We start from the raw sequence: 22958 nt of genomic DNA, 5'->3' as shown, positions 1-22958 counted from the left end.
GACTCTACATACCGCATTACCAACCTACAGCCATCCAGTTTCCCATCACATGTAGCAATTCTTAGACCCTACTGCGCCAATCATGAAAACTTTTTAACATGACACACTCATGAAAAGTTGATTAGTGTTCAGAGAAGACTCTCTTGACCTGTTGAGCTTTTAAAAGATTAGGGGCTTTTTTTCCCCCAGTATTCTAGTATAAAATGTAGTTGAAATAAACCTCTGAAGCCCTGATGCCTTGCAGAGAACCAAAAAAATTTTACTGGAACTTTTAAAATAGGTATTGGAAAAAAGTGCTAGATTTAGAGGCTGCATTTTATCTATTTTTCCCCCAGGAAATTAGTTTAACAAAAAGTACTTGTTCTTGTGGAAAACCACAGTAGTTATGGTAGCAAAACGCCACATAAATCATTTTTGCTTGAGTTACAGATGCTGCTAGGCAGACAAACTTACACACCTCCCTTGTGAGCTATTTTTTCTTAAATAGTTATATGCTTACATAGCTTTAGCACATATTGGCACAAGCCATCCAATTTTTACCTAATTTTAATGTCTTGTATTCCGCCTTTTTGTAACTTAGTCTTTCAATGATGGGATAGCTACGTGTGTCTGAGCAAAGGGTGTGTAAAGGAATCAAAGGTATATTCTTTCAGAGTGCTGTTGTCACTTTTTCCAAATGAGCAGCACACAAAGATCTCACCTGAATCATATATGAATCAGGCACCCTACATCAATACATAATGTGGTGTTCAGCATATAATTTTTGAAAAAACGTAATTAAATTCCTTGTTGACACAAAGCATCACCTGATGTGATTTGTGACAAGTGAATCCAGGCAAGCAGGCATTGAAATGCCGATCTTAAGTTTAACTTTTTAAGCCTCGTAGTAGCCAGTTCCCTTACTTGTTTATGTTGCTGCCTTCCTTCAGACGTTCTCCTGCAGCTCCTGTTTTAGACACCCTCTCACTACCAGCCAGATCCACCAGGCTGACTTTGCTGACTTTCTCTCCAGAATTCTAGAAGAATAGAACATAAGGAGATAAATAGCCAAGAAACAGGACCACAAAATGCTAAAGAACAAGATACACTTGCAGGATTTAAATCCTGCTGTTTCATAAGCAGTGTGTTATGAACCGTAATAAATGAGATGTATAAGGGAGTCTGAAGAAAAAGAAATTCCCATAAGGTTTTTAAACTTAAATATTTACTGTCACGTTACTTTATTTCTTAAGGGTTACACCACTAAAATAAAATAGCAATAACTACAATGTAAATTCAATAAGTTTATAGGCATGGTAAGGTATTAAGTGTTGCCAAGGCTAACACAACAAAAGTTTTCTGTCTAGGGCTATGTCTATACTACAGCAAACTGTCAAACAGAAGTCACTGTTGGTAGAGATCTTCCAACAAAACTTCTGTCTTCAGGGTGCGCCCACACACAAGGGCGGATCAAAAAAGCCATCTGCCCCGTCGACAGAGTGGCTGGACTGTGTGACTCTCTCTCAACAGAGCAGTCAACCAGAAGCACAGCAGACGGGGCTGTCCAGTGACCCAGAAGCCCTGTAGGTCAACAGAGGGTCCCCCAGAGAGTTCACACATTTTTTTTGTCCATAGATTCTGTTGAGAAAGGCATTCTGCCTCGTGGGGGAGAGGCAGAAAGCTGTCAACAAAAGTGCTGAGTTCTGTCGACAGTATGGTACCAGAACGCATTTTTAGTGTGGACGGTCTGTGGGTTTTGTTGACAAAATGCCTACTATTTTGTTGAAAAATCCCTCTACTGTAGACATAGCCTAGGACAGGTTTTGAACAGTATGCTCATCTCTCATTGCAACTGGCTGATTCCATGTTTTTTCTTTACACCTTTAATCGCAGTCTGAATCATCATCTTTACTAGATGAGCTAAAGGCATCAAAGCATTTCAACTTAATTCAAAAAACTATCTGAGGATGGATTATCTGTTAGGTACCACTAAAAACAGTATGAGTTACAATAAAGACAGGCTATGCCTATGTTGCAATCAGGGTCTGTAAAACCAGCTTGGGTTTGCACACACGCAGCAATTTAGCTACTGGGGATACAATTAGAAGTGAAGCCATGGCAACATGGGCTTCAGTCAGGGCTGTACAAGCCAACCCAAGATACTCAGAATTCATTTGAGTGGCTACTAAGCTCATGCTGCCGCAGTTTCACTGCTAGTGGTAACCTGTACGGCCCTGAGCAAAGCTAGCTCAACTATAGCTACATGCTGTAATCACACCTTGCTGCAGTGTACTCCTACTCCAAAAGAGGAAAGTAAAAGCAAACCAAGAGTATGTGTTCTCCCTTCCCCCACAAATAATCACCACTAACTGGATCAAAGTAAAGGGTAATTCAATATCAGACAAGAAACTGTGTCCTCAGGTGACATTACACTCAAAGCAGAAGTGAAAAACTCCACCCCTTAGGAGTGAAGGCCGCTTAGGTTTTAAAATGGTAGGCCATTTATGTTTCCTTATCCAAGATTAAGCAGTGCTACTTATAGATGCATAACAGTATGCATCCTGACTGTAGACTTCAATTACTTTCAAGGTTCCTTTAAATTTATCACTCCTGAAGTGTAAATATCAGGAACTAGATAGCTGAAGGGAGAAAAAATGACAGCAAGTCTCTCCTATTTTAAACAAGGGCCCCCACAAACACACACTTACGCCAGACTGCAGGTCATAAAGTGTCTGAGTTACTACAATATTGAATACAGCATGAGACCGGCTGCTTTCCTCATTCATGTTGGTTGCAGCAACCGTTCGAGATTTGTTTCCCTCTGACATCAAGGACTCAATATCCTGGAGCATAACACATAGTAAGAAAGGATATTACGATAATTTTTCTTCTTCCCACTAAGCAATATTCTCATTAACATAGAAAAGATGAGGACCTCTTCCATACATTTTGAGATATACAGGGTACAAAGGGTACCAATTTGACTGGCTGCAGTTATTCAGCCAGTAAATTTTAAGTGCTATACTTAAGTCCAGTTCTGACATACACAAGCTCCAATCTCTACTCATCTGTAGCTCAGAAAATGCTGAGAATATCCACATTACAAGTCATATTTGTTTAATGCCAGTAATTAGGCCAACATAAAACCACTTAGACAGATGAAGACAATATGTTTCTTCTGTGAACAGCCCTAATACTATCTTCACTTAATTGGCTTAAAGGGTTTTTACCTCACTTAGAGACTGTACCTTTCTACACATATAAACCCAAAAGCAATTATGTTGAGTTTTATACACGTACCTGCTGACTCTTCATGCCAACATGCATATAAAAAGTTGTGAAAATTCACACTAGCAAAATGTTCTTTTAAAGATCGGGGCAGAAGAGGATTGACTGCATTTGAATTTTCCTTAGCTAGCATAAGTCATAAAAGTTGTAACCAGAGAAACTGATTTGTCAATGACTGAGAGAAACTGCTTCTTTCATTTACTCAAATTTTCTTATTATAGTCAACACATACCAAGTGAACAAGAAGGTGGTTTTCATGCTTACACTGTACACATTTGCCTGAGAAATATATGAGTGATCTTTTAGAATCATAGAACACTAGAACTGGAAGGGACTTTGAGAGGACATCAAGTCCAGTCCCCTGCCTTCCCAACAGGACCAGCACTGCTTAGACCATCCTGGAGAGATGTCTATCTAATCTGCTCTGAAATACCTCCAGTGACGGAGATTTCCACAACCTCCCTAGGTAACTTATTCGAACGTTTAACCAGCCTGACTATTAGGACTTTTTCCTAATGTCTAACCTAAATCTCCGTTGCTGCAGTTTAAGCCCATTGCTTCTTGTCCTACCTCAGAGGCTAAGAGGAACAATTTTTCTCCCTCCTCCTTGTAAATTCCTTCACACCTCCTTTTAGGTACTTGAAAAACTGCTGGCATACCCCCTCCAACTATTATTTTTTCTAAACTAAAGAAGCCCCGTTCTTTCAGTCTTCCCTCATAGCTCGTGCTCTCTAGACCTTTAATCTTTTTTGTTGCTCTTCTCTGGACCTTTCCCAGTTTTGCCAAAGACCTCATGAAATGTGGTACCCACAATTGGACACCATACTACAATTGAGGCCTAATCAGTACAGAGTAGAGTGGAAGACTGACTTCTTGTCTCCTGCTCACAACATGCGTAACACATCAAAGAGCAGTTTTCTTCTCCTTTAGGAGTACATGAAAAATATTGTGAAGACTTTCCAACTTTTCCTATATACGTAAACAGATTTTTCATTCAGTATGCTTTATAAAGAAATCTCCATGCAGTTTTTACAGAATTTTATTTAAATACTACCTTTTAGTTTCTTTTCTAAAAGTTATTCCATTTTCAAAGGAGTCAGAGTGACTCAAACAGGTGAGCCCTTGTGTAATGACTGACACAGTGAAACAAGACCTGGTCAGAAAAGCTTTTAATCGAAATAAACAGTTCTGTATCTTCAGACAGATATCTTCGTGACTATCAATAATGAAGCCAAATATTAGAACACGTAAATCATCTCAGAGAGCCAAAACACCTGAGCAGAGACTGGTTTACATAGTACAAAATTCCTCCTAACTCCGTATAAAGAAATATTTATGTATCGTCACTTTCTATTTACCTCAAAGTTAGTAACAGCCAGCTGAGACAAGCCATCTACGTATGGTCCCAACACTTTGTGCTCTCGAACCTTAAGGGACTGCCGGCTCCTTAGGAACAAAGTAGAGTGTTATTCAAAACTTTCCAGTAACAATCTATAATTATGGATTTTATTGTTTAAAAAAAGAAATCCATGAAAACAATTGTTTAAAGTGCTGTAACATCAGCCATAGAACTTGTGATTTTTTTTTTAATCTGAGTTTTTTAAATGGTTAAAGTAACAGTAAAACCAACCTTCTAGATAAATTTGCTCTCTTTTGTTCTTTTTACCAGTGTCAATCTACCAATCAGGTTTGAACAATTATTGGAGTCCTGCTGGAGTCATGGGGGGATTAGAATAGATCTAGAAATGCTTTATGTTATTTTTTTTTAACAGAGAAATGAACAAAAATCATGGATGTAATAGAACAAATTGAGGAAAAACTCAAACTTTTGTACTTTTTCCACACTTCACTGAAATGTAACAACTTAATCTTTAAATTGTTTCTATCAGTTGATATATATAACTTGATATCTATTGGGCGCAGTCACATTCAATGGCTTGTTTTTTAAATAAAACATTAACCTAGTCAGAGAATTAAACCACCTCTGAGGTCAAATACAATGGCAGGTAGCTTGGTGAAGTCCAGGGGACAATGCCTTGTTGATAAGTTCAGCCCCTAACTATGACTGCTGTGATGGGGCAGGGTTCTAGGATTTATAACCCAATAAATACAATTAAGTCAACCACTATATATTTAAGGTTAGTCTACATTTAAAAGGCAATAGGGGCAGAGCTACACCACTGTAGTGCTTCAGAGTAGACACTACCTATAGCTACAAGAGAGATTCTCCCATAGGTGCAGGTAATCTACCTCCCCAAGACACAAGTGGATTGTCAGGGGTGTGGACATAGTTCATCTGACCCAATCTGCTCGTAGAGATATGACCTCAGAGTTTACAAACCTTCTAACGCTCCATCCTGCATTTGTGACTACCAGGAGAAGGTACCTTCAGCTCCAGGATTCCCTAACTACCTTTCTCCCTGCTTCTGGGATTCCAGGTCTCTTCCCTGGAGAATACCTATAGAACTTGGCTCACAGCTTTCCCAACCAGAGTCAAAGTGATTTTTCATTTTACTACTATAAGGGATTTTCAATACTAGAAACTGACCTGAGTCGACTAGAATAGAACCTCAGAGTTACAGATACCTCAGGAATGGAGGCTGCTCATAACTATCAAATGTTCCCTAACTGTGAACAAGACATTATATAGTACAGCCATGGGGCAGGGAGGGTGTGGGAGATGATGACACTATGGCTACAGCTGGCAAGTGAGAGGTTCCAGAAAGGGTGCTTAGGGCTCTAGACTGGTGGAGGGCAGATACACTTCACTGGGGACCAAGGCTTCTGCCCCATGCACCTCTCTTTGGCGTCAAGCTCACAGGAGCACCAGGACTCAGGGCTTCAGCTTTACAGCACTGTTCCCAGATTCTTCCCCACAGGGGTACCAGGGTATCCCAGGCTCTACTCCCAATTTTAGCCAGTGGAGGGTGGGGGGCACTGAGGCTTGGGACTTTACGTATGGGGAAAGTACTGGGGTTCCAACAGGAACTCCTCCTGTAGCTAAAACTTAAGGCACAGCACAAACACACCATCATGAGGTAGCTGAGACACAAAGCTCCCTGCCCCCCTCAACCTCCAGTTCCAACTCCATCCCAATCCCATGTGCCCCAGGGTCTGAGCCCCACCGCAGTAGAGTTTACTGGGTCATGAGAGATTTGTTTGTTTGTTTTTGGGGGGCAGGGGAGAGATCCTCCGCTGCTGACTGATGACTTCCAGCTCCACCTGGGGTCCAGTTGACAGGGTCATATTTCTGGCATTCATATCTTTGAGGTTCTACTGCACTTTCATTCTTATGCTGCCTGGGAACACAATGAGCATTAAGTGGGATGCTAAAGCTATGTGCAGTCTCAGAAGTCAGCACAACATTGGTTTTCATTCACAGGGTTATTTTTGGAACTGTAAAAACCAGAAGCTGACAGTTTATGTCTCCTCTACTTGCCAGAGAAAGCTTCACATTTGACAATGCAGCGTATGACTGGAATTTTCATTTGTTTTTCATATCTAATTTTACACAAATACTGAAGGATAATGCTCTGAACAAAACAATATTCTTATTTTGTTTTTAGGTCCCTCGTAACTATTCATTGTTTTAAATACACTGAACTAAGAGAAAAAGATTCAAGGATCATCACTGAAGTCTAGATATAACAGACTGCTAGATAAACATGTATTTGTAACATGTAAGTGAATATTAGTTTCTGTCCAGTTTTCATGGCATAGATTTTTTGTTTTAAAAAGAGTACAAGGGGAGGGGAAACAAAAGTCATCTGACAAGTTTTAGGCCTAATCCCATATTCTTATCACAAACAGAATTCCTAGTGAAATAATTAAGAGCATTGGCTGTGTAATGAAGGAGGCAGGATTGGGCTGTCTTTTCCCATGTAAGGCTTCTAAAACACTGCAAGCTGCTAAGAAAAATTGTAAGTCAAATCTATAAAACCATGACATTTTAGCTAAGATAACTAGAGCTGCCATATATCACATGGACACAAATAAGGAAGAATCAAGTTACCCTGATTTATTTATTAATTTGATGTGCCTTTTTAGTGTTCTGTATTTCTCCCACCGGTTACAATCATATGTTGACATTGCTTTGTATTCTCAGTTCTTTAAAATTAATCTGCATTTCCTAAAAGGAAAATACTTTCCTATTAAAAGATTTGTCTTACAAAGTATACAAAATCTGAGAATGCTGCTGGAATTCTATGTTACTCCTCAGCGACTATAATTTTTCTTATTAGTTTTATCCCTTCTTTCCCATTTAAAAAGCCCAGTCATACTCTTTTAGCCAAGCGACTTATTTGAATGGGAGACAGATGTTATGATTTAAAAAATAAGTGATACAATTTAATAGGAAACAACATTTTTTCCTGTCCTAAACTAATGTATATAGAAATACTGTGTGCTGTTCAAGAGCTGTACTAAGATGATCCAAAAGTGTCTGAATTCCTACAGTTAAAAATGTCTAGTTAAAAGGTACTATTATAAGCCATCATTTTCAAATAAATACAAGTAAGCATATGTGTACATTTAAAACACTATAGGAGCCCACCTGCATCATTTCATTGTAGATACTACCAATGCAAATGGGAAGTAGTACTCATCAGCAGAAGTAATCCAACTCCCCAAAAAGTGGTAGGTAACTGTACAGAAGAATTCTTCCACCAACCTAGCACTGTCTAGTAATGACTGGTCTATACCAGGGAGCAAAGTCAATCCCAGATATGCAATTCTAGCTAGCATAGCTGGAATCAAAAGTATCAGGATCAGCATTGTTCCCTGGTGTGAGCTCTTTGGGCTCAAGCCAACATCCCTTATTCCATGCAATGACATGGAGTACCAGGGTCGACGGCCAAGCCCAGAGAGATTAAACTCTAGAAGATCCATCATGGTGCACTGAACATGCAGTAAGTATAGACATACCTTTGGTGACCTAGACTAGCAATTAAATTGCTCAGAGATGTAAAGAATCCATGCTCCTAATTGTCTTAGTTATGCTGATCTAATTTTCTAATATAGGCTAGGCATAAATTAACTACATCACGTTCACAATATACAAACTTAGAATTATTTGAGAGCTGTTCAGGTAAATGTTTTGGGCATGTGATTCTTTATGAACAAGTATCATACAAAAGTTTCTCCAACCCTTCCAAAGTGACTAATTCTACACTGCAGTTTCAACTAATATTAAAAAAAAAAAAACTTACCCTTTAGGGTCTAACAGATCTCTGACCTTCTCATTATAGATTTCCATATAGGACACTTCAACCTTAAAGGTCTGAGATTCATTTTCTTCCACAGAGATTCTTTGAAATAAAGCACAACAGAGCCGTGGGATCAGGCCCAACTGCTCTGCATTGCCCATCATTGAGAAGGATTTTCCTGAACCTAGTGAAAAGGAAAGATGCAAAGAAATGGAATGTTTTAAAGCACCCTGCAATTTCCCAGTCACTAAATTATTCACACAATGTATGTTTTCCTCTCCCTATTACTCTTCAACGAGCATCTAAGAGAACAAAGTGACTTGGAGGACACCAAGCAGTCAGCACTTTTATCTGAGTACACATGAAAAAAGATAGGTAACTCAATACAGGACCCCTTCAAAACATCCCCACCACAAACGGTATTTACCTTTTCAGCCTTAGATCACACACACAAAAGAATCAATGGGTGTAGGATATGAATTTCCCATGCAATCCCTAGCAGTAGCTCCTGCAGGTAGAAACTAAACACACATTTACACCTATGTAAGGAATATTGCACTGTCACTGGCCTTTCTGAACCCATTCACTGTTTAAATAGAGGATAACTTCTATACCTAGAGCTGTCAATCTATTAAAAATCAAATAGAAAATATAATACTGTAATAAAACAATCGTGTTTGAAGATTTTATTTTCACCATTTCCCCACAGAACAGTTAGATTCTCTTCTTCTAGTGCTAATATTTTGTGCATTTCCACCCCCACCACTCCACATACACCCATACAAAGAAGCCTTCTCCACTCTTTCCTCATATCAACAGAAGACCTTCTCACCTGTTTGTCCATAGGCAAAAATACATGCATTATATCCCTGAAAGGCCTTTTCAAGAATTCCTTCTCCAAGGCACTTAAACACCACTTCTTGACCTAAAATAACAAAAACAAAACAGCAAATCACAAAGCACCACCACCGTTTTTTGAAGACAAAGAAACAGGAGTCTTTCTTCTTTAACCGACAAGGAAATCTAAAAGGAAAGTCTGCTCTTTTGAGTGCATTACTAAGAAAGAAAAACCATCATTAACACAAAAGTCAAAAAGGCCAAGATTTGAAGCCTGATTGACTAAAACTAGCACTGCAAACTATAGTTAAGTATTCTTAAAAGCTGTCTAGTTTTCAGAGGTGTTAAGCACTTCACACTTATCTTCAATGAGAACTACAGGCAACCTCTGAAAAATCAAGCAACTAAATCCAGTACCTAGAAAGGAACCTAAGTAACTAAAGTTTAAGGGAACCAAGTACGAAAGTTTTAGCTAGTATGTATTCCCGAATTAGAAAAATGCATGTAGAATGCAGTAGCAAAATTCCTAATTACTACTACATGACTATTACGTGTTAAGTCTCTTAGTTTAAAGAGTAGTGTACTAAAGATTGTCCCAGATATTCGCTCTTGTGAACTGGTTCTTAAGTTTCAATAAAAGCCAGTTATTTTTCTTTTCATTTGAAGACACCTAAAGCAAAAGGAAAGAACTGAGATTCTGTCTAGGGACAATATGTATATTATTGGGTCAAATGGCTTAGCTTAACATCAACTCCAGCCTCCCCCACCCGGGTAAACTCTTTCCTGTCTGGCATTCTATCTACCATTTAAAACTCTCAAATAACCAGCATTTTAATCATGAGTAAATTTTAGTTATGTTCTCCATTACTACAGTATAGTGAAAGTTCACAGTGTACTATACTACTGCTGTTGGTAAATAAAGTACTCTGCATCAATTTTTGTTTCCTTCTTAATATTTAATCTTGTTTTTCTTTAGTGTTATGTACTGCCAGGTATACCTACTATCCAGAATATGTGAATATCTGGCAACCTCCCAGTCCTGGGGCTACTGGATATGGAAAAGTTTGAAAATCTAGTTTCTAGATACAGGAACCCAATATAGAAATCCTCTGTTGTGTGACTCAGTCACAGAAGATTTTAAGTATGCTTTAAGCATTATGAGCCAAGATATGAAAATAGGAACAGTGGATATTATCCAAAAGTTCAGGCTCTGCACCACCACCAGGGCAAGTATGTCATGCATTCTGACCTCTGCTCTGTGAAGTGTGCCATCTACATCTACTCTCAAAGCAAGCAGTGCTGAGTTAAGGGTGGAGTCCGAAACTAGATTGGGGGTGGGGTGTTTTTAACCGTTTACACACTGCATAGTGATTTTGTGGAGTATTTCATGGTAATTGATATCTCTTATTTAAGTTCTAACCTGTTAAAATGCAGACGTGCAACTAGCCAAACTTCTCCTTTGCTTAGCAGCTATGCTGATAAATCATAGGACTGGAAGGCTACGTCTAAATGGCAGGTGCTATTTCGGGATACGGTGGTATCCAAAAATAGCTGCCCGCATCTATGCAACATGCCCATTGTCTTGAAATGGTTTTCAAAGTAATAGGCATGGCTATTCCAGCCATTTAGACAGCGCCATATTCCAAAATAGTCTATTTTGAGCTTACAGTACAATGTAGACATAGCCAAATGGACCTCAATAGGTTGTTTAGTCCAGGCCACGTGGCACTCATGTCAGGACTAGGTATTAGACCATTCCTGACCGATGTTTGTCTAACCTGCTCTTAAAAATGTCCAATGATGGAGATTCTGAAACCTCCCTAAGGTATTTATTCCAGTGCTTAACTACCCTGGCAGTTAGGAACTTTTTCCTAATGTCCAACCTAAATCTGCCAGGCTGCAACTTAAGCCAATTGCTTTTTGTCCTATCCTCAGAGGTTGAGGACAACAAATTTTCTTCCTGCTCCTAGTAACAAACTTTTAGGTATTTGAAAATGGTTATCATGCCCCTTCTCAGTCTTAACTTTTTCAGACAAATTCCGTTCTTTCAATCTTCCCTCATATGTCATGTTTTCTAGACTTTTAATCATTGTTGCTCTTCTCTGGCCTTTGTCCAATTTCTCCACTTCTTTCCTGAAATGTGAGGCATAGAACTGGAATAAATATTCCAGTTAAAGCCTAATCAGTGCAGAGTAGAATGGAAGAATTAGTTCTTGTGTCTTGCTTTTGGCACATCCAAGAAGGATGTTTGGTATTTTTGGAAGAATGTTACACTGTTGACAGATATGAAATTTGTGGTCTACCATGACCCACAGATTCCTTTGCACAGTATGCCTTCCTAGACAATCATTTCCCATGTTGCATGTGTGCAACTGATTGTTCCTTCCTAAATGGAGTACTTTGTATCTGTCCTTGTTGAATTTCATCCTATTTACCTCAGAACATTTAACCTACTTGTCCAGATCATTTTGAATTATAATCCTATCCTATCCTATCCATAGCAGTTAAAAAACAAGCTGGGAGGGGTTGCAAGTTTATTCTCTATGCCATAATATAAATCACTAGCAAATGTACCCAGCATTGCTAAGATCTTTAACAGAAGTAATTTATTGAAAATAAATGAACAATGCATGTGCTTTTTTCTATGGCAATAGCAGAAGAACAATGAAAGCTGGAATGAGGATTCAGGGTGAAGAGGGGTGATTCGTGGGGTGCAGAATTCAAGGCAGGTGGAAGGTGCAGAAGTTAGAGCAAGGGTCTCATGACACTGGGCTGGGAAATGGGCTACTGGAGCAATCCATGGCAATGAGGGTGGCACTGCTCCAGCAGAAGCTCCTCCCAGAGGGCCAGGGCAAGCTCCACCATCCAGCAGCCTTCCCATGTCCTTCAAGCTATCAGGGGGCTTCCCTCCCTTCCAGCAGCCTCCTCTGCAGCCTGTAGGCTGTCCACTGGGGTTGGGAGGGGGCAGGTTCTGGGTTTGGAGCAGGGGAGCTACTTATCCAGGGTGTGTGTCCACTCCCTTTCCATGTTCTGGGAAATCCCAGGATTTCAGACAGTTCCCACTTGCCAGACACAACCAAGCCCCAGCCGTGGTTTAAGTTAAGGTGAGAGGAAGCTATATACCAAATTTTGTGGTTGTAGTTCTTACTATTTCAGAGGAATTCCTGAACAAACAGAGAACCAATAGACACATGCTCAAATTCATATATAGATGGATGGAGATACTGAACAGACCCAAACCCAGACTTGATCCTTGAAGGACACCACTTGTTTTGCCCTCCCAGCATGACTGCGAACCATTGATAACTACTCTCTGGGAATGGCCTTCTAGCCAGTTTTACAGGCTTAGTACCTCCATCTAGGTTGCATTTCCCTAGTTTGTTAATGAGAAAGTAATGCAATACAATATCATAAGCTTTACTAAAGCCAAGATATGACATCTATCACTCCCCACCCCACGCCACCACTACAAGGCTTGTTACCCTGTCAAAGAAAGCTATCATGCCGGTTTGACATAATTTGGTCTTGACAAATCCATGCTGACTGAGTCTAACTACTCTTAGATAAGGCATATTTTGAAATATTAAAAGCATTTTTATTTATACACACAAATGACAATGTCTGACAAAACAAACCATGGTCATTGTGTGTGTGTGTGTGTGTGTGTGTGTGTGTGTGTGTGTGTGTGTGTGTGTGTGTGTGCGCGCGCACGCGCACGCACGCACGCACACAAATAAAAATGCATTTTGACCCCACTAAACATTTATGATCTGAAAGCAGTTAAAATTCATCAGGATTGCTGAGCTAAGGAAAAAATTGGCTATTAGCTCTTCAGAAAGCATTTAAACAGCTCAGTCTTGAAAAAGAGAGAAGCAGTAACAACCACTGCCTATTTCCAAAATCATTATGGAGCGTACAAAAAGTTTAAAAACACTCCCTTCCCCTTACCTCAGCACTGCCTAATGTACAGGGAGAAGAGAAACTTATTTGCTTTCCATCGCTGTATTTAATTACCCCAGAATAAAAATATACATTTTTTAAAAATACAAGATGATGAATACATAGCATAAAATATGTATCTTGATAACTGCTAAGCAGCCTCTTTTGTGAATTTTATAACTCAAACATGCCAAATGATGTAAGAATACAGAGAACTGCTGCAGTCTGGAATACAGTATTTTTGATTTTTCCATAGATACATAAATGTTTTGTTACCTCATTTCATCATATAAAATATTTTCACTCATTTATAATGCACTGAATGAGACACTGTCCAGTCATAGCTATTTTGTATCATTTGACATTTGTCTTGTTTACAAGCACTTCCTGATCCAGCTTAAAACAATCAGCAACTTCCATTACTACACTGAGATTTTTGCAACACAAATCTTTCAGACAACTAAAAATATTAGTCATTTGATGCCTTAGAAACCATTTTGCTGAAATATGCACTTCTTTCTTCACATATTTTTACTACTAACGAAATGCAAATGAAAACAGGATCTTTGTAGCATAAGAGTGTTTCCTCCAGAAGTGTGGAGGGTTTTGCGGGGGGTGATGGTGTTTGTTTTGTTTTTTGTTGTGTTTTGCTGGAATAACTCTCCACAATATTGCAATCATCTCCATGTAAGTAACTGGGACGTCTTTCTTAGATAAGGGGATAGGCACTATACAGAACACAAAAGATAGTTATCACAGATGTTTGGGTGAAGAATATGCAGCACCAGCTAGGGTCTAAGGATGCACAATGCACAAACTTACTTCTTCAGCCAACCCCTGACGGAGCATTCCAAAGTTATCAAAGCATTCATTTCAAAGGGAGACACTTGCTTTTCTGCCAGATAAGACTGCAAAGTTAAATGGTGGTTAGAGCTGAATAAAGCAGATATAATTATAATTTAGTACAGTACTTCTAGCCTACAAACACTAGGGAAGCAAATTAGAGAAGATCCAAAATAACTCTATTTCAGTGAGGAAGATTGATTGCTCCTATTCCTGACCAGAAATAAGAGAGTGGAGAACTTTCAGACCATCCCAAAGTTGAGGATGAAAATAAATAAGTATAAAATGGAATACGAGAGTGATAGACATAATCTGACCTGCAGAATCTTTATCACAGATGACAATGCAGAAAGAAAGAACATAGTCTGACAAACAATACCAGTTGAGTTTCTGTAGGGCTTTGGTGTCCAATATGCTTGTCACTCGCCACATGTGACAAACTGGACACTGCGGTATGGCAGAATGTGGCTTCTCAGAGCTGCACATGTGAAGCACCCTCCGCCTGCTCTGCACATGCACCCCACCACTTGGTGGGACAAGTGCGTGGTGGCAGCAGCTCCTTCTGCAGCCCCGGCATGGCTCAGGCAAGTCACCGGCATTGGCATTTTGCACAACATGGGGGATGCCTGGCTCTGCAGCTGGGGGAGGGCCTACGGCGATCCATTAGTTTTTATTGGACATTGCTCTTGTAGGGTTTACAATCAGAAATTCTGAGCTATGGCTCCCATTCCTTTCCTTTTTCCATTAGATTTTTATTTTCCCAGATTTTTAAGTGTTCAAAAAACCTATGAGAATTATGCAAGTATCAGATATAAATGCAGAACCTTTGTTTGTATCACTATGTACTGTAAGTGATGAATAATCCCATGCTGCCCACTGTTAATACAGTGAAGTCTCTTTTAACCAGTATTCAATTAACCAGTACTCTCAGACAACCAGCAGGGCTGCTTGGCGACCGTCGCCAGTTGGGGGGTGGGAAGAAGAGAGCCCTCCTCTCTCTCTCTCTCACACACGCACATGCACACGCACACGCAGAGCAGCACAGGCCAGGGCCTGCTGCTGGGAGCAGCTTAACCTGGGTGGAGATGGGTGGCCAGAGCACGGTGATGTTAAGGTGTTCTTCGTGCTTATTAGGTACAGGAGATGCAGTGATCGATCAGCAAAGAAAAACTAAATCAAGCATGTCAAACATGCAACCCCACTGAATTCTTTTTGTGGCCCCAGGACTGGGAGCTGGATGGGGTGTGGAGTCCCGCCAGCAGGTCCAGCCCTGGGGACCTGGCTGGGGCTGGGGAACCCTGGCAGCTCCAGGGATGGAGCCAGGCAGGGCACAGAGCCCTGCCAGCAGCTTCAGCCCCAAGGACCCAGCGGGGGCTGGGAGACGGCCAGGACACAGAGCCCCTCCAGCATTTCCAGATCTGGGGACCCAGCCAGAGCCTGGGGGACCGCAGCAGCTCCAAACCTGGGGACTGGCAGGACTGGGAAACCCAGCTGCCCAGGGCCTGGGAGCCAGCTGGGTGCAGAGTACCTTACATTTATATTTAAATTAATATATGATCAAGTAATTTTACACATCAAATATTATGAACTATTATTAAAGTTATAAAAAAATAAATGTCATTCAGTATTAAATTCTCAATTAAAATTATTGTAGTATAGTCAAACAAGACCTGAAAAATACTGTATTATAAAATATACATAAAACAGAATCTATAATAAATAATTACAACTTTCTGATAGAAGTACATTTTCTTTGGTGGCCCTGAAAAGCTAACATATTTCATTTGTGTGGACTTCAGTAGGCTTTGAGTTTGACTTGCCATTACTAAACTGACCACAAATAGCTCTCCCGTCAACTCTGGTGCTCCAGCAGAATGAGACACAACTGGTAGACACTGCAATGTTTCAAGCTAAGCTACATCTACTCCAGCTAGGTTACTCATGTGGCTGGAGTCGTGTAACTTAGGTCAACTTAACCCCGTAGTGTAGGCCAGGCCTAAGAAACTTTTAGTGAGTGGCAGGGAGGTCCATAATGAGAGAGAATGCACGATAGGCAACTGAGAAATAGAATTTTACCCGATTGTCACAAACTAAGGGGCAGGTCTACGCTACAGGAGAATGTTGACCTAAGGTATACAGATCCAGGTACGTGAACACTGTAGCTCAATGCGACATAATGATGGTCAAGTTCCTGCAGGGTCTTCACTGCAAGGGATAAACAGGAGACACACTCTGGTCAACTTCCCTTACCCTTCCTCCGGTAGAGAATCAGATTCAAAGACAGAGCAACCTGTGGTCCATATAGCAGGTCTGTACCAGATCTACTAAATCGACCGTTGGAAGATCAATAGCTGCAGTGCTGATCTCCTAGTAAGTGAAGACCTGCCCTAAATGTTAGATAAACTCTAAAGACCCTTTGAGCTAGCAATCAAACCATTCCTATGTTTCTTTCATTCTGTGGCAATCTGCTCCAGAACTCTGCTGCACTAGTTGAGCTAGCTGTGTAATCTAGTAGTGAGGAAACTTTCTTGTAATATATGGCCATACACATCTTATAGACCTGGAAGGGACCTTGGGACGTCATCAAATCCAGTACCATGCCTTCTTGACAGGACCAAGCACGATCCCTGACAGGTTTTTTTTTGTTTTTTTTTTTAATTTATTTCCCCCAAACTCCTAAACAGCCCCCTTGAGCATTGAACTCTCAACCCTGGATTTACCAGGCTAATATTAAAACCACTCAGCTATCCCTTGCCCTGTAACACATGCAAGGGGGGGGGCACACATTTAGGATGACACTGAACATCTGAACAAGCTAGTATTTTGGTGATGAAACAGCCTCAACATTGTATTAATAAAAGCAAAAATGACTCTTTAAAAGACAACCAAATTGAGTGCACATTAAAAAAAATCTTTAGGATAGGTAGTAATGAAGCTCCCTGGCCACTTGATTAGAGTATTGCCAACACAACTAAATTTTTGTCACAGTTTCAAGATGTTACTTAACATAGGCTTTGGTCTACATGGGCAATTAATTAATTGACAAAATTTTTGTTGTCCACAGGTGTTTAAACTGCCCTGCCCCTTTGATAAAAGCTGTGCCACAGCAAGTACTAGTGTAAACAATGCTTTGTACACCTGTTGACAAAGCAACTACTGCTTGTAGGAGGTGGAAGGTTTTTTGGTCCAATTGCTGAGAGCATTTACACTTCCTGACTTAGAGACAGTCATGTAAATAAAAGCTGCGTACAGTAAACCCTAGAAATACATGGTTTCAAGTTGCACATAACTCACTGTACTGTGAGTTAAGCACAACTTGAAGCCGCTCTGCAGCTGTCAGCCTCCCTAGCTACCCACAGCTGCAGGCAGCTAGGCAGGCAAAGAGCCCCTTCTCCCTGCCTTCCCCCAGCTGTGCAGCTGTCTGCCCAACAGTAACGCCACTGGGAGAAGGTAGGCAACAGGCTTTTTAGCCTGCCTATCTGCCCACAGATGGGGAAAGGCAGGGAGAAGCAGACAGGAAACCAACCAGCTGACCAGCACATGGCTGGTCAGTTGCCTGAGTCCCACAAGAGGCAGGGAGAGGGGAACCAGGCTGTCCCCTGGTTCCAAGCTCCCTGCCACTCTGGGAGGCAGGAAACCTCCTGCCTGCAGGCAGGCTCCTGCAAACCCAGGGAACTGGGAACCAGGCTGAAGCCTGGTTTCCATCTCACCCTGCCCCCAACTTGCATGACAATTTGAGTTGTGTGGGGGTGGCAGGAACACAACCCCCAGGTAACATGAGGGTTTACTGTAGTGTAGATATACTCCTAGGCTCGGTAGTCAAACTTCAAGGGTTCAACTTAGTGTACTTAGTGAGTCCATGCTAAATCGAATCATCAGGGCACTGCCATCAACCCCAGTACTCCTTGCAGTTATGCAGAGTAAGGAAAGTCAACAGGAGAGCTTCTCCCATCGACATCCTGCTGTGGGGACCATGGCAAAAACTGATTTAAGATACATCATTTCCAGCTACACTATTCTTACAGCTGGAGTTGCATATCTTAAATTGATTTAGTGTGCATAATTCACCATCATTGTTCAGCAATAACTTTTTTCATCTTATGAATACAGAACAAAAAAACAACATACAAAAGGTGAAAACTGAACATAAAACCTGTTAAAGTATTCTGGGAAAACCCAATGCCAACAATAGAAAATGTGAGAGAGAGAGAGAGAGAGAGAGAGAGAGAGAGAGAATCAAATCAGCTATTATTCTTAACCTGTTAAGTATCCATGCTTTCCTCTTTGTTCTGTACAAATCAAGCCTGTGACATTCCTTGACAAATAAGAACACAAACATAAGTGCTGACTTTTATTCTTCCCTGGAGATAGTCCACTCCCAAAGCCTAGCCATCCTCCACCCACACCCTAAGGGTCAAGCCTCACTCTGTCTCTACCTGCCCTGCCCCTCCCCTGAAACCTTACCCTGTCTTCACCTCTTTTCACCACACTCCTGCCCCACCCATCTGCTACTCTCTGCCCTCTCCACAAGCCATATCATCAGCTGACTAGGGGTGCTGTTTGTATCATGGGTGCTCCAGCTCCAAAGCACCTATGACACAAAGGCTACGTCTACACATGAAGCCAACATCGAAATAGCTTATTTCGATGAATAACGTCTACACGTCCTCCAGGGCTGGCAACGTCGACGTTCAACTTCGACGTTGCGCTGCACCACATAGAAATAGGTGCTGCGAGGGTACGTCTACACGCCAAAGTAGCACACATCGAAATAAGGGTGCCAGGCACAGCTGCAGACAGGGTCACAGGGCGGACTCAACAGCAAGCCGCTCCCTTAAAGGGCCCCTCCCAGACACAGTTGCACTAAACAACACAAGATACACAGAGCCGACAACTGGTTGCAGACCCTGTGCCTGCAGCATGAATCCCCAGCTGCCACAGCAGCAGCCAGAAGCCCTGGGCTAAGGGCTGCTGCCCACGGTGACCATAGAGCCCCGCAGGGGCTGGAGAGAGAGCATCTCTCAACCCCCCAGCTGATGGCCGCCATGGAGGACCCAGCAATTTCGATGTTGCGGGACGCAGATCGTCTACACGGTCCCTACTTCGATGTTCAACGTCGAAGTAGGGCGCTATTCCGATCCCCTCATGAGGTTAGCGACTTCGACGTCTCTCTGCCTAACGTCAAAGTTAACTTCGAAATAGCGCCCGACGCGTGTAGCCGCGACGGGCGCTATTTCGAAGTTAGTGCCGCTACTTCGAAGTAGCGTGCACGTGTAGACACAGCTAAAGAGACATAAGGAAGAAATGTTTTTTCCGTTTGTATTAACCCTATTTTAAATTTTTCAAGTTTTTAAATGCATATCTTAACTTGTTGCATGAAAATCAAAGGATACAAATGCAATTCTCTTTGAATGGTCACATGATACTACACAAAGATTTGAACTTTCCGTATGACATGCTTATGAACATTGAGTTCTTCCTAATATGGTATGACATTTTAAAATTAAAGAATGTTTTCTCACACCTTCTCTCTAATTATATAGCTTTGTCATTTAAAAGGCAAACTTAAAATTATGTTAAAGCACTATCTTGTCCTTGTACATGTGAAATCTGACATTTAAAATAAAGTTTTTTAATTACCCAAGAGAAAAGCTGTCTGTGAAAAGCTCTTAGTTGGAGAAAACAATCCATTTGATAAATTCAAACTGGATTTTTATTAAACTTCTACCACAAAAAAAATTTGTTTCTGGGTAAAGCCCAAGGACAAGAGAATTTAAACCAAAAGGTATTAAAAAAAAAAACCAAACAAACGAATTTGGAACAGAATTGCTATCTTGTTCATAAATGTCACAACAAAAAACATTTTTAGAATTAAAATTTCACAAGTGGTACATCAAGAATCTCTTAATTCTTTGTACACACTCTTCTGATCTCACCCTAATTCTCTTCTCTGCTCTGAAACCACTTCTATGCAGTTTGTAAACCCAGGCCCTGGGGTGAGATCCATGCAGTCAGACTATTACATTCATGTGAAAACCCACTGACTACACTAGGCGTGACTGTCTAGTCTATGATGTTCACCACTTTCCAGGACTATGACAAATTTTGTACGAAGTATGCCTGTGCAATAATCTGCACCATTGTCTGTCTCTATCTTCAGGATACAACTCTTCCCCGTTGGGGATTTCGGAAGAGGTAGAAATACATCACAGTACTTGTGATGGGGAGAGGCCTCCAGTTTTTTTTGTCTGCCAGATCCATTTGGTGCTTTCGGTCTCCCTTCTTCCCCAGTTTCCTTGTTTTTAATTCTAAGGCTCACAGCTTCCTGGGCTTGCAACTCTAGGATTCACCAATGTGCTAACTCATCAGCTTGCTTCTGAGCTGCAATTTTCAGTTCCCTTTGCTCCAAGACTGACTGATGAGCTCTCTTTTCCTGCCACTTGCCAGCTCTGCAACTACATCACTCTCACCAATACTTGGGCTTTTCTTTCCCTGCTTCCTTTTCGCAAAACGAGCGAAGAGAAAAGAACGAACTTGTGGCATTTTTGACTCTTTTCAGTCATTGCATTGAGAGTCTCACTTAAATCTCTATGCCAGAGATAAATAGCAAATTTCAGTTAAAACAAGCCGTGCATATCACTCTGATCGCTGCACCAGAACATGCAACCTGGACTGCGGGACTGCTGAACCCTCCAAGCCCACCAGCCTGGGTTGTCCTTCATACGGTGATGCTGATATCAAGCTACAAAAGTCAGATAGGAATTGCACTTGCACAGGGATGCAACATATTGAATAGTAACAGAGAGTAAGCTGTGCTAGTCTACACACTATCAAAACAAAAAGCAGTCAAGTAGCACTTTAAAGACTAGCAAAATAGTTTATTAGGTGAGCTTTTGTGGTCTGAAGAAGTGGGTCTGTCCCACGAAAGCTCACCTAATAAACTATTTTGCTAGTCTTTAAAGCGCTACTTGACTGCTTTTTGTTTTGACAGGGATGCAACAGAATTACATGAATGGATTCCCAATCACTCATGAACCATAAACAGAGAAATTCCAGTCAATTCCCCTCCTTCCTTTCTCTCTGTTGGGGGAATGTCAGCATATAACAACCTGGAGAGAGGCTTCTCGTGCCTGTTGTGACTGACTGGAATTCCTGCCAATCCAGGCTGCCGAGGTGGGGGGGCGGGGCCTTTCCAGGAAGCTGTTCTCCACTCTGCCATTCCCCATGAGGGGGAGGGAGAGGGGCAGCAGCAGTGTGTGGAGGTAAGCACCACACCCATGCTCCTGCACACCCCTCCTGCCCAGACCCCCACACCACCATGTTCCTGCAGCCCTCGCCCCCCCACACTCAGACCCCAAACACCCACTTCTCGGCCCACTCCTACACCCTCCCTCCAAGGCCACACATCTGCTCCCTGACAGTCCCACATTGAATCCTGAACCCCCGCATTCTTAGTTCCACCCTGGGCCCACACAAGAGTTAATCTGGCCTGAGGGAAGCCCTGAACCTCAGTTTCCCCACCTCCACACCCTTGCCCATTCTGCTGGAGCTTGAGGGGAGTGAGGTGTCTCAGTCAGGGGCCACATCATTGAGGGTTCCGTGCCTTTTTGGGGAGGGGGAGGGCTTCAAACTTGTGTGTACCCCCAACAGATTTTCTGTAAATCAATGGCACCTGATGCAAAAAAGGTTCCCCCACACCTGCCTTAGAGAAAAAAAAATTATGAAGTCATGAGCTTTCACGGACAACCCCACTTCCTCAGATGAAAAACAGAAAACAAAACACCAGTGTTTATATATAGTGGGGAAGACAGGGGAGGAAGTGATTATCTGTCAGTAGTAGGACCAATTAATGAAGCAAATTAAGTAGGATGTGTCTCACTCCTGAGAATACTCCTTTCAACTTCTCCCCTACAACCCCCCACCCCAATATAAACCCTGGATTCTGTTTTTTAATCTCCATTTTTCATCGAAGGAAGTGAGATTTGCCCAAGAAATCTCATGACCCAATACATTGATTGGCTACGTCTACACTAGCTTCATACTTACTAATGAAGCATTGAAATACATATTCAGCGCCTCATTAGCATGCGGGAGGCCGCAGCACTTCCAAATTGATGCGGCTCACCGCTGTGCGGCTTGTCTTCGAAAGGACCCCAGCTACTTCGAAGTCCCCCTTATTCCTATCTGCTCATAGGAATAAGGGGACTTCAAAGTAGCCAGGGTCCTTTCGAAAAGGAGCCCCGTTTGGACGAGCCGCGCAGCGGCGAGCTGCATCAATGTCCAACGGCTGTGGCCGCCTGCATGCTAATGAGGCACTGAATATGTATTTCAGTGCTTCATTAGTAAACTTCGAAATGGCTATTTGCATGGCCATTTCGAAGTTTTTGGCTAGTGTAGACACGACCATTGTCTCTAAGGTGCAACAAGACTGCTAGCTATGGATAGCTACTCCTTTATTGCAACTGAAAGACTGGTTGTGGGTGTTCCCAATATCACAACAAACTTCAGTAACAGAGTAATACTAGATCAAGATTTACAAAATGACACCTCCTAAAGCATACTCTGTACAATAAATGACATAGTAATATCAGTGATGATTACAGAGGTTGCAGGGTGCTACTTTGAGGTATAATGTGTCACAGAGGTATCATTTGAAATATTAATCTCCTGAACATTACTGTCCTGGTAAAACGCATACAGCAACACTGCACATGAAGTTATGATACTATTTATCATTGATGTTACACGCTCCAGGCCAAAATCGGATCTCAAGTGGGTCTGTCCCACAAAAGCTCATCACCTCAAATTACTTTGTTAGTCTTTAAAGTGCTACAGGACTGCTTTTATTGCTTGCATAAGCAGCCATTT

General features: G+C 41.6%; 1 protein-coding gene across 6 annotated transcripts in view; it reads right to left on the bottom strand.

Moving 5' to 3' along the window:
* KIF13A (kinesin family member 13A) overlaps positions 1-22958 on the bottom strand; it is a 220233-nt gene that overhangs the window by 99007 nt on the left and 98268 nt on the right. For all 6 annotated transcript variants that reach the window (XM_074987606.1, XM_074987602.1, XM_074987603.1 and 3 more), the window contains 5 exons: positions 9304-9396; positions 8475-8655; positions 4626-4713; positions 2688-2822; positions 904-1016 (listed from right to left, as the gene is read on the bottom strand). In XM_074987606.1, the coding sequence (XP_074843707.1) occupies positions 904-1016; positions 2688-2822; positions 4626-4713; positions 8475-8655; positions 9304-9396 (610 nt within the window). The remainder of the gene's footprint in view (positions 1-903; positions 1017-2687; positions 2823-4625; positions 4714-8474; positions 8656-9303; positions 9397-22958) is intronic.

This window comes from Carettochelys insculpta, chromosome 2 (assembly GCF_033958435.1).
Source record: "Carettochelys insculpta isolate YL-2023 chromosome 2, ASM3395843v1, whole genome shotgun sequence".
In the NCBI taxonomy this organism is placed as follows: domain Eukaryota; kingdom Metazoa; phylum Chordata; order Testudines; family Carettochelyidae; genus Carettochelys; species Carettochelys insculpta.
The sequence above is the reverse complement of the archived record's forward strand: the minus strand, read 5'-3'. Positions and strand labels throughout refer to the sequence as shown.